Here is a 12,487-nt window from a genome sequence, read left to right as displayed (position 1 = left end):
GGCGTGCACGACCTCGCAAATCGACAGCGCGCGAGGCCCTCGCGCACGGGCAGAGCCACCGCGATTATGTCATTTTCGCCGCTGATTTTAGTTTAGCCTTTTTTTGTTTAAAAATGTGTTAAGTCTGATGCACTTTCTGCCATTCCCACTGCTGTGTGCTGAGTAGCTGAACTGGAGCGGAGTTGCACATGCGCGGGTCAGTTTCTCCGCTTTTTACCGCTTTCTCTTGCCTTTTACCGGTAATAAGCAAACGCACACGGTATGATAACCTACCATGGTATACCGTGAAACCGGTTACCGCCGCAACCCTAGCCACATCATTTACTTTGAGCCACTGTTATTCATAAAGCAATTGGGGATTAAACAAATGAACACAGAATTAAAAATTAACAAGAGAATTTGAAAATATTATTACAAAACTTATGAAACAAAACATGTTTTACAATAAAAGCAAACCAGAAAAAGAAGAAACACAAACAAGTGTATTCTCCCCAGGACCCATTAGGGCATATACTCAGATTTCTATAATTCTGCCATATAAAAAGGATAATTTAAAAAATCATTGTAAACAATGCATTGGTTTGACTGAAATGTGATGTTGCAATTCCGGATTATAATCTGGAACAAGGAAGCAAAGTGAGATCCTGTGTCACGCTGCATCGTCAACACCCAAGGTCCTCACTCGGATCAAACTTTAATGCCAATATATAACAGCTTCCTCATAAAGAACAAGAGAGACCCTCTTTTGGCTTTAATCATTAATGAAAACTATGGTGGAAAGGCATTTATAAACATACCAAGAGAATCATCCAATGAGGTAGATCAACTGCTAGTTACTAAATATGGTAAATATTAAACAACCTCCACCATGACACTCTGTTCTCAAAACTGCATGCAAAACAGCTACCCTCACACGTCACATAAATGCGTCAGTAATCTGAATATTAATTTCAGCCCAAGTCTCTTTTTTGTTACAAGATTAGCCTTGGCACTCAGGGAGCAGGAAGAGTGCCACACTGAGCCCACAATTGCCCCCTCTCGCCCTGATTGTTGTGAACAGGCTCTGTGGGCCTCCCTGCTCTGTTCTGCTGCTGTTCCTATGCACTGCCCTGTTCATTATGAAGGTCATAGAATGGGCAGCACAAGAAGTCCATCCAAAAATAGCATTTCCAGAAAGATTACTGCATATGTGTATAATAGCTATAACAAGACTTACTTTGTTTTGTTTTTTTTCCCTGCTTTTATTAGCTATACGGACTCTCGTTCCTGTTGGGAAAAGGCAGACTGTGGGGAAAAAAAGTCCCTATCGTCCATCTCAAAGCATTTAAAACAAGCAAGGCTGCCAAGAGAAGTCATTGGTTCAGTCAGAAGGAAAAGCACATACAGCCCTGAAAAACAGAACTGCCAGGAGAACGGATGGATAGTCTGCACATGTAAGCTGTTGAAATGAGCCAGGGTGTACTCCATAGTACATAGTAGCTTTAATTAATTGTGTAATCCATTTGTGATTCTATCACAGTGGGACATATTTATGCACATATTTATGTGCCACTGGATCACACGATGCATCACAAAAATAATCACATATTATTCTTCAGAGAGCCTGCCCAAAAATGAAAGAAAACAAAATAAATAGTAAATGATGCAGTATCTGACTTTGCTGAAGGCCCTTTGGAGTTTTTCTGGTAAGGTTTCTAATGCTGGGGAGCAACTGTTTGCTGGGAAGGAGCAACAGAACACAGGAATGCAGGTTTGTATCCAGAAACTCTCTCAGTGTCTCAAACTCTCTTTGCCCAATATATAGCATCCCTTCCAGGAAGGCTACAAAGCGTTATTGTGTGGGCTGTGGACATGAGCAAATGCTAATAAATAAATAAATAAAATATATATATATATATGTATGATGTTCAAAGATGTTCAATAAATGCTTCATTATGTTCTAAAATGGACATGAAACAAAACTCCTACAGCTCCTACAGCAAAACTTGTTTTGGTTTCAGGATGGCAGTCTGTGTGGAAGTTGTTCTCTGTAATGACAGATAATACAGGGGAACTGAAATGTTTCTCTTAGGAAACTGTTAAGTACCATAGCAACAGTGTCAGCATCAGCTGCTGCTCATGCTGTAATGAGGGGTAACAAGTTCCTCAAAAAAACGTATTCTTGTTTACCATCATCTCTGTGACAGATAAAAACGTCATATAAAAGACGTTCTAGTTCTAGTGTCATTCTGGAAAGAAGATGGAATATTTTTATTTGTAGTGTAGACATCATGATGTCTGACTCCTACTAATGTGAACAGTGTAGACACTAAGTGTCTCTAGAATGGTTAATTTAACACTAAATCATTCTTAATGACTTTGTTTACATCTCACCCACTGAATGACGAAGTCAGAAAAATTAGGGGAGTTCCCCTTTAAAATGCTTGATAGTGTTTATTGACAGGTGGTTGGGAGGGCCAATAAGAGCTGGGTGGGTATAAAAGGTCTAGGAGCTATACGAGCTTTAAGGGCTATAAAATGGTCTATAAGAGCTTTAAGGGCTATAAAATGGTCTAGAAGAGCTATAAGGGCTTTAAGGGCTATAATGTGGTCTATAAGGGTTAAAAGGACTATCTAATCATGGTCTAGACCAGTGATTCTCAACTGTTCTGGGTGGGTCGCGGACAGCTTGTTAAAAAAAAGTACTCTTCTGATTTTGTACTCGTCTTTTATCTTGAAAAAAGACAGAGGCACATGCCACAGCTCCAGACTGCGACTAAAATGGTCGCAATCGCGACCATAAATATTAATTTGCGAGTAATAAAATTATTTCACTCGCCAGTGGAGACAGGTGATACAAGAGCATTATTTTCTATGGGTGAAGATTTTTTGTCATTGGAAAAATATCCACAATTTTCTTTTGAGGTTGTATTTTAAAAGTTAACCGATATGCTGTAGTTCCCACTCTCATGTTCGCTCTGCCCATTAACACAAACGGGAATCACCAGCATGACTCGCAAAGCAGCGGAGCCGAGCTGAAACTTTAGCACTAAGCGTTAGCTTGTTGAAAATAGCGAAGCCAAAATTATTGGATTTTTTCACACAGTCTACATTTCTGTCTGACCATAACACTCCTTTATAACTGTACATAGTTTTAAGTAAATCAAAAGTCACTCATACTAGGAAACTTGGTAAAGTTCGTTTCACGTTCGCATATTCGGAATTATTTCTTCAATACCTTGAAGAGTGCCAAAAGTGCCAAAATATGCAAATTTCTATTTCTGGCACCCAAGACAAACATCTACAACTTTGTTTACTTCAGAAATATATGTATTTTAAAACATATATAAAAATGTTATTTTAAATATACTGCTGTCACCGCTGCAACATCTAAGGCACCGTCTACAAATGACCTTAACACGGACGCAAGTGGAGGTCGTAAAGGCCCCAGAGCACTGCGCACTCCGTTTTTTGCAATAATTTCAATAACTTTTAAACGGTCCATCTAAGACCACCAAAGTAGTTGGATTACATTAAGTTCATCTTTAGTAACAACCTACAACTAAAATATGGGTATTTATACCTTGCACCAATGTGTGGTGGTACGTTTTTGTCAAATATTTCAATAGCTTTTAAATGGGCCATCATAATTCCACAAAACAAGGTTGTTGATTAGGATGCACTTAATGTACTATAACTTGTTTTATGCTCTTATGATGGACATTTTAAAAGCTATTGAAACATTTGACAAAATGTGCACTTAATATTTATACAACTTGTTTTTATCTTATGAAGAATCATTTAAAAATTATTTAAATCTTTGAAGAAAAACAGAGTGCGCAGTGCTCTGGGGCCTTTACGACCGCCACTTTCGTCCATGTTAAGGTCATTTGTAGACGGTAATAGTAGTACATTTAAAATGAGAACATGAAGCCAACTTAACCACAGTTACAAGGAAGAGAAAGACATCAGGCATGTTGGACGACAGAGATCCTAAATAACAGCTGATCTGATGTGAGTGTTGCAATGTTTATTAGTTTGTATATTATTATGGAGCCTAGAAAAAGTTATTGGTGTCTCATTTTTTCTTTTGGGACCAACTGGCTCCTTGAGTATTTTTTTTGTCTGGAGCCCAGCATGAGAACCATCGTGTTGCCATGGTAACCACCAATTGTTTACCCTTTTAATTTGTTATAACCAGAGGTTATAACATTTGTACTGTATAAAACTGGGTCGCGACTTAATGACAATGAGAAAATGTGGGTCCCGGGCTGAGACCAGTTGAGAACCCCTGGACTAGACAACTGTTGTTACCTAGGAATGCAGGTTACAATGGCATGCTATTTATTCATGACTGCTTAACTGTTACCTTTAACTTACTTGCTGTTTATTTTTACAACAATATTTTAATACCTTTTACATATTTTGTAAAGGTTAATTGTTTAAAAATGTTTTCTTGTTGTAATTGTTTATAATGATTGTTTCTTCAAGGAAATGAATCATAATAAAAGAACATGAACTTTATGTCTGGACATAAGCAGTACACGTTTCCCACAATATGTTATGATTTCAGGTTCCTAGTAGTAAAGTACTTGAAAATGTACTCAGTGATTTTACTCCATGGACAAATAAAACACAAAATAACTACCATCTTGCACCACCATCTTGGAAGCATGGACTGTTTAACCTGCACAGGAAATTGACCGTAATGGTACTGGTTTCTGATGAAATTGTGTATCTGTCTTACAAATGCTTTCATCAATAGTTTCTCTTTTGTGGCAGTGCAAAATACTGCAGCAGTTAACTTCTATTTTGCTCTGTGTTCATGGAAAAATTCCCAAAAGATTTAGTACATTTAGAGCTTTTTTTAAAGCTTTTTAATTATTATAATTTTTATTATGGTTATTGTTCATTTTACATATTAAAGTACAACCACGGTACCACATGGGAAAAGAACATGTGCATGTTATATTAGATTCATATTTAGACTAATATGCAACTTTGATTTCCTCTGTACAGGAAAGTGCTCTTTCTGCAGCACCTCTGATGCAGATACAACCAGCTCGTATAGCTGGTGAGAGCAATGTCCATAGGCTGATAGACATAACTACACTTTCTTTACTTGAACATACATTCAAAGCCAATCAAGACCCAATGAACATAACTTGTTATATATATCAAATTAAGATGTTTATCTTGGACTAGACAGAACTGCACTTATTTATTTACATTTTAGTGCATTCTGGTTTAAATGGTGGGTTTTAATATTTTTGGTTGTAACCCAGTGCTTACAACTGTAATGCATCCTGTTCTGCCAATGGTTTTGTTACTTGTACTTAATGTGATTCAGTCGACAGTGTGTGATTTCTGCACCAAAAAAAAACCCTGCAGAAATGTACTCGTCTCGGTGTACTAAAACTAGTAGTGAGACTGCTCAAAAAGGCCACTTCCTGGTCTGATGCTACTGGCACATGGTTAGCCCTACAAGACCCACGGGGTGTTGGTACACAGCTATTCCCAGAATAGCTGTGAACTGTTTCATCTTTAGATAGGCAGCAATTTGCTTTAGGCATATTGCTTCCCAAAACATGAATCATTAGCAGTACTTTGGAGAGGCAAAAAAACCTCTCTCTGAGCTTCCTGAATCATTCTAAGCTTACTGTAAACAGCTTTATTGCTGGTCCCATTTGTCTTGTAAGTCAGTATTACTGTACTGTACAGTAACCGACAAAACGAGTTACAGAGGTGTGTTTCAAACAGCTGCTTGAAATGGGCTGAGACTGACGTCATTACATTATGGGTGAAAACTGTGCTTTTATGCTAATTTGGAAAGAACTACATGTGTCTGTGACAAAAACAATAGAGATATAATGGATTCTTTGCATTTATAAATGTAAATTGTTTCTGCTGTAGCCTACGGATGGAATAATGCGTGCTCAGTTGAAATGTGTGTTCTGTTCTTTTGAAGCATCATGTCAGTAGATAATCATGCAAATGATTATTGCATGCCAATGCACAATGTAGTCCACTAGTATAATAAAAACTAAACCAGGCCTAGAACAGAGATGTCTGTATTGTCTTAATTCATCTTTTGTTTACTGATGTTTGATTCTTTAACACTTATAGCGAATTTATGCAAAGCAGTGTACCTTCCTTTTTGCGAAAGTCTACATCGTGGATAACAGCGTACCAAAGAACGGTTAACTGTTGTACTGCAAAATTTAAATAAGGAGGAAATGGAAAGACTGCTTTGTCTCCATCAGTCGAAAATAGTTATAGTCTAGATATATAGTATAATGTTATAGTCTAGATATATAGTATAGAGTGTCCCCTAAAACTCTAAATCACATTGTGATATTATATTATCATATCATTAAAATCACATTGTGATATTTTCCACTCTTAAGTGTTTTAAGTATATAGCCTAAATAACAAAAGCATGAAAAATATCTGACAGAATAAAAGTACAGGTAAAACCTGTCTGTGGCCTCATATAACTCAGTATAACATAACAATATGCTTTTTTCCAGTATTTACAACATAACAATATGTTTAAGCTACTATGGAAAGAACAGCAGGAAGCATTTCTTCTATGATGATTTTAGTATTTTGGTATATGATTTGATGCCAGGCATAATCTTAAGAGACCTGGCAAATAGATGGAGACTAATCTATTTAGTGTTCCTCACTTGAAGAGTGTAGTCTGTCCTGATAGCATTTATACCATTCTAGCACATTGCCCAGCCTGTCCACTTCCTCAGGCCCACTGTGACACAATCTAGAGTGTATATACACAGGCACCTGCATTTATTTGAGTGTTGAGACCTAGACACATACAAGTTGTACGTTAAAGCCACAATTGAAGAATATTTTCCCTTATTCTTAAATATGCACTTTCTAAATGGGGTATTATACAAACAGAAACCAAATATCTGCTATGACATTTGTATCTCTGGGCACCCTGTGTTATGTTTACCTTGCTTTAATGTGACTCAAGCCATGAAAGTCAGGATAGATGCAATAGAAACAAAAAAAGCAAACAGATAGAGAAAAGTACTTCTCTTATCTCTCTTTTTTCTTATCTCTCTTTTCTTGGCCCATTAGAGTTCTGTCTATAAATAGACAGTGTTCTATAAATCATATTCAAAATATCTCTGCTCAGTGGTTTCATTTTTTTTCCAGAACCCTCATTTTACTGAGCAGAAATATATATGTTCCTCTAAAACAGGGGTGCCCACAAGTTTTCAGCTTGCGAGCTACTTATAAGATGACCAAGTCGGAAAGATCGACCTATTTATTTTTTAGCAGCGTGTGTCGATCGTTGACAGGGGGGATAGGGGGGTGCGTGTGTCAACCGTCAGTGCAGATGGACGATAGCCTGTCATTCATCCACTACTTTTTAATGTCATGCGATCTACCCACACTTCCTTCGCGATTGACCTACACTCTGGTCGATCGCGATCGACGTAATGGGCACCCCTGCTGTAAAACCACATTTGGATGATTTTTTTTTTTAATCAGGCACATATTTTTTAAATATATACCAATATGGCCAGACTCATTCGAAAATTCCAGACACATTCCCGCTATAATCACAAAGCAACTTTGGTTATCACAATTTCAGTTCACATTTGCCTTTTAAAGAACATGTGATTTTTATCTCAAAGCATTTCTTGTTGTCCATGGGGAACACAGAACAAGACGTTTTTATATGTAGCATTTTTCCTCACAGAAACAGAAAATGAAAAACCCCAGTATTACATAATTTGTAATAAAGTTAGTATATTAATCAAGAAACTCTTTTAGATGTTACTGAAATGTAGCCACATTTGTGAGGAGCATATACAAAACAACGATTTGTTTAGCACCTATAACTGCATGTTGATGTACTCGTTTAGGGGGTCACACAGCTGAATGTAACCACCATATTAAAATGTTTCAGTTCCCTTATTTGAGACGGATTTGTGCAACCTCCTACAGTTGCCTAAAAGGATTTTAAGGTCTCAGGGCACTGGCCCCTTTTCACCACCAGCCTCCTTACTTCAGTGGCAAGCCCTCTATGTAGCAAAAACCCACATGCTATGTCTACAGTTTTCAAAGCTGCCACATTTACATAAACCACAACATTTGTGTGACTTCACACGATAACTTTTTAGCCTATTTTTCAACACGTCATGAGACACATGAAATCATAAAAAGTCTGCAGGCTGCAGTCTACTGATAAGTAGCTATGGAGTTAAAATGTCTATATCCTGGCCAAGTTGTGTACAGTTGTAAAAATGCAGAGATAAATATATCGACAGTTTAGTACTTTAAATATCTCACACAGAATGAAAAGATTGAAAGATTAACGCGACTTAGCCTAACATGCATGTAACAGGTGTATTACTTGAAACGTTAACTGGTGCTATATAGCCACTGTTTGCCAGTGAAAACATGTACATGCATAAAATAAATAAAAAATAAATAAACTTACCTGAAAAAACACACAGAGACTCAGGAAAGTCACTTGAATCGTTCTCCTGGACGAATGATGTACCATTGTGTTTGGTAGGCTTCTACTGTCAGATGAGTATTACATGTCCCGCTAAATTTCCGCGCAACACTCTTTGAAATGAGATTATCTTGACCGACTCGTCTCTTGACGTGATAATTATTTGGCTTGCTCTTAAAAATAAGTGTTTTATAAAGTTTGGTTGACCGTCCGAACTGCTGAAACGTTTCCGTGATATGAAATGATGCAGCGATGCAGTGTGTGAGACGGAGGAAGTTTTTTTGTGTGTGTGTGTGTGTTTCCAGTCCTGGGTGGAGCGGACATCTATCACCACCGTCACTTCAGAAGTAGACGTCCAGTAGTTCCGCCTTCTACACGCTCTCAATACGCCGCTCAGCAGTCAAAATAAAAGAAAAGTTAAAAAAAAAAATTGTGCTAACTTCTATTGTCTGTGGCGCCCGTCTCTAAATAAAGATTTCAAATCAAGCATTGTTTTGAAAGTGGAAGTAGGCCACTAGAGTGTTAACGTTCGGAACTCAGAAGTGACTTATTGTCACTTAGGTTCACGTGCACAGTGCTGTATGCTGTTCAGTTGAGAGACATATAAAACAGACAGTATGCCAAAGTTGGCTCGTGGGTATTTTATATCTTTTCTTTCCCATTACAGTTTCTCTGTCCATATTATAATGAACTTGACCAACAACAGAAATACAACTGAAATAGCAAAGCATCAGCTAACAATTATAAATAAGTTAGATGCATTACAAAAGTTTTAGAACTAGCAAATAGTCTTCACATATATCATGCAGTGAATTGAATGCAGTTAATTCATTTTGGTTGTGGTCTCATGTCTAGATTATGTATATATGTAGTTCTGCACAGCAGAGACAAGCCACAAAAAAGAAAGCTCCTTCTATTTTTGTAATTTTCTACAGTCTATCAGAGCAAAGCACTTCCTGCTACAGCACTGCTGGTCAGGGTGACCCATTCTGAAGATTGCTTATATAACCCCACATACTGTACATAACTGCAGCACAGGCTCCAAAAAGTGCCTTCAACACAGTAGATAGAATCTCTTGAACATTGTAACTGCCATTCAGATTCACTCATTTGACTCAAGTAGAACGACTCAAGTAGTTGAAATGTGTTTAAAAGGGGCTGCAGGCCCCAAAGACCATGTTAATTTTACTATCATGTAATTTTATCTAAAAATATTACGAGAATAATTCATCTTTACAATTATTTACTTAGAGAGCAAGGAGATCCTGTCGATTATGGACAATTTAGACACATGGTCAGTGATGTTATCTGGGGTCACTTGGTGATTAGCTGTGTCCTAGTATCATACTCCACCACTTCTTTCCATAGCCATCTAGAGACCCTTCTTTTTGCCTCTGTATTGGCTCTTCTTGTGTGTCTTACACAGCAACTGAGCTGCAGAGCCACTGCAGCCAACGTCTATGAGCACACATCGCATTTCCCATCTCGGTCTGCAGCCCTCGTCCACCAACATGGCCTCCTGTCCTCTCAGAGCACAGTGAGCTGCAGCACGACCACCTGCTCAGATGTTTCTGAAACCCACACAGTGTCTGGTCTCTGAGTGGTTTCTGTGATGTTCTCAGGAAATGCGTTGCTTTCAGATCAAGCCTCATCTGCTTTGTTCATGTAACCTAGTTCTTCTCTTTCTCAGATAAATGCTACTGTCTGCCTTAATGGTCAGAGGCTCATAACATGGCCATTGGTGCCTCATATATTCTAAACAGCACATGGTCATGCTGCCAGTGGAAGGAGCCTTAGGGCAGCAGATAAGAAGAAGCTCCAGTGCTCCTTTCCTGAGGTGCAAGGAACGTGCTGGCAAGTCGATCTTTCCCCATCTGAAGAGGTTAGATGGGATTTGAAGGATGTCATTTTCCTGATTGACCTGTCAATGTCAGTGTTAATGGCCATCCCTAACTAAACCTCCTGGTTTGTAGCCTTTGATAGATGCAGATGGATTATATCTTATATTTTGAAAATAATTGGTTGCAGTCATTGGTCAAAAGCACCAGTTTCTTAACAGATGGCTGCTGGGTTTGCCATCAGTGGAACTGCTGTTTTTATTGGTGGGCCTGGTGGGCCAGTCAGGCTTTAGTTAGCAGCTCCATCCATCACAATTGGTCTGACAGTGATGTCAGTGATGCTTATTTGTTTTAGCTTTTTGTCTAGCCCATGTTGAACAAAATGTAGCATTATGGAAGAACGCTGGTAGACTTTACATGATTTACAGATTCCTAAGTTTGTTGGCACTGTGTACATTTCCTCATCCTGTGGTTTTGAATACCAGCTAACATGACTTCCTTTATTCTATATTTGCATAGAATGACATTTGTATTTTGGGTCTATGGCACATTTGGCCTTTGCTCACCTCACTATGCTTCTTATGTTATTGAATTAATTGAGTTCAAGGGCGTCAAATTAGCATGGATGGAGGTGACGTGTCCCCACCAATATCTAGGGTTTATTGAATTGTCCCCACCAATAATTTGATCAAGGGCTTAAAATTAGCATTGACGTAAGTGACACATCCCCGCCAATTACAAGAGCATAAACATGTCTGAATTATCTGAACATTTGTACATGTACAAATGAGCCATCGGTTACATTCATCGCACCTAGAAATTTGTTTCCAGGGATGTCATTATGTAAAACCCACTGCCTGCATATAAATAATTAGGTCTTGGTGTAATTATAAAGTTCAAAGTTCAAAGTGTTTATTGTCATATGCACAGAGGAAACAGGTTTCCTTAGATACAATGAAAAACTTACTTTGCTCCTCGCTCATGCCAAAATCCTGTGATCAGAACACCATTCTCTTTCAAGTTCTGTGTGGATAACATTATTAAATGTGGAATACATATATTCTGCATCTTTTCAGTAAAGGTGCTATTTGAAGTTTTAATATTCACCTAACAGACTAAGCCTTTAATAGTGTGAAAAATCCTATCTGCTTTCTTTTTTAAAGTACAAACATGAAACCCGTGTCCACCCAATGTCTACCATAATTACTCATCCCATGGGCAACTGAACTTTGTTTGTCTTTATGGGAAAAAGTCCTAATTACACTAACAGAATGGCTATCATTAGAGGAGAATCCCTTGGCAACCATCTCCGTGCTCATTTTACTGTTTACAGTCTGCACACCGTTACCACAGTTACCACAGTTACCACACTGTTTTTTTCTGGGAAAGTTTGAAGCAGCGCTATATTGACCTTATCTCCCCTTGTCCATCTCCTCAGCCCTCACCATGGATGGCTGCGAGTGCTGGTATGTGGTGCACCCCTGGTCCATGGCTTTGTGACTAGCCTGGCTGCCTTGGGAGTGGGTGGCACAGCACAGGGACCTCTCAGAGCTAATTAGAGCACTTATTAAAGCGCCATCCCTCTCCTTTCTCTGCTCGGGCATCCCGTAAACACAGAGACTTCAGGCATCACATATGTACTATATGCTTTTTATGCATGCAATTGCTTCCATTTCTGATCTTTTTACTTTGGCAAGGAACATGTATGGATGTATGTTTCTAGCACTGTTTATAATACTCTTTATGAAACTTTAATCCAATTCTAATTGTTTTTTATGCGATTTGGCATTTTGTATGTGTGTACAGAACAAACGAAACATCTCTATCAAAATGTCTTGTGTGTGGCCAGCTTAGACAAAGCATGCTCTGTGTGTTCTGGTCAAGGACATATTTTTTACAGCTATTCTTAAACTCAGTTCGTGTTATAATGGGCCGGTCCCCACTCCCAGGGGAGATGACCACACCCACACCCAGACACTCAGACACTCAGACACACCCACTCATAACATTCCCTTGCTCACACTCACCAATCTATTAACACACCTCTTCATCTCCATATACACCTGTTTGCCCACAGGTCCCACCTTCAGTGCTGTGTACTGTTATAGTCGTAGGCGTCTACGCTGTGCTGCTGGAGAAGGCTGTCATTACCCTCCCAGAGTTGAGAAGACACACC

General features: G+C 38.6%; 1 protein-coding gene across 11 annotated transcripts in view; it reads right to left on the bottom strand.

Annotated features, from left to right (window-relative positions):
* The window catches only part of ptprjb.2 (protein tyrosine phosphatase receptor type Jb, tandem duplicate 2), a 52,044-nt gene extending 43,223 nt beyond the window's left edge, over nucleotides 1-8,821 (bottom strand). For 4 of the 11 annotated variants that reach the window (XM_077005664.1, XM_077005665.1, XM_077005667.1 and 1 more), the window contains exon 1: nucleotides 8,456-8,813. In XM_077005664.1, coding sequence (XP_076861779.1) covers nucleotides 8,456-8,521 — 66 coding nt within the window. In that variant the 5' untranslated portion in view covers nucleotides 8,522-8,813. Of the gene's footprint in view, nucleotides 1-8,455 lie in introns of all 11 variants that reach the window. The other 7 variants (XM_077005669.1, XM_077005672.1, XM_077005673.1 and 4 more) reach the window with 7 other exon arrangements.
* Between the last annotated feature and the right edge of the window lie 3,666 nt (nucleotides 8,822-12,487).

This window comes from Brachyhypopomus gauderio, chromosome 5 (assembly GCF_052324685.1).
Source record: "Brachyhypopomus gauderio isolate BG-103 chromosome 5, BGAUD_0.2, whole genome shotgun sequence".
Lineage (NCBI taxonomy): Eukaryota > Metazoa > Chordata > Actinopteri > Gymnotiformes > Hypopomidae > Brachyhypopomus > Brachyhypopomus gauderio.
The sequence above is the reverse complement of the archived record's forward strand: the minus strand, read 5'-3'. Positions and strand labels throughout refer to the sequence as shown.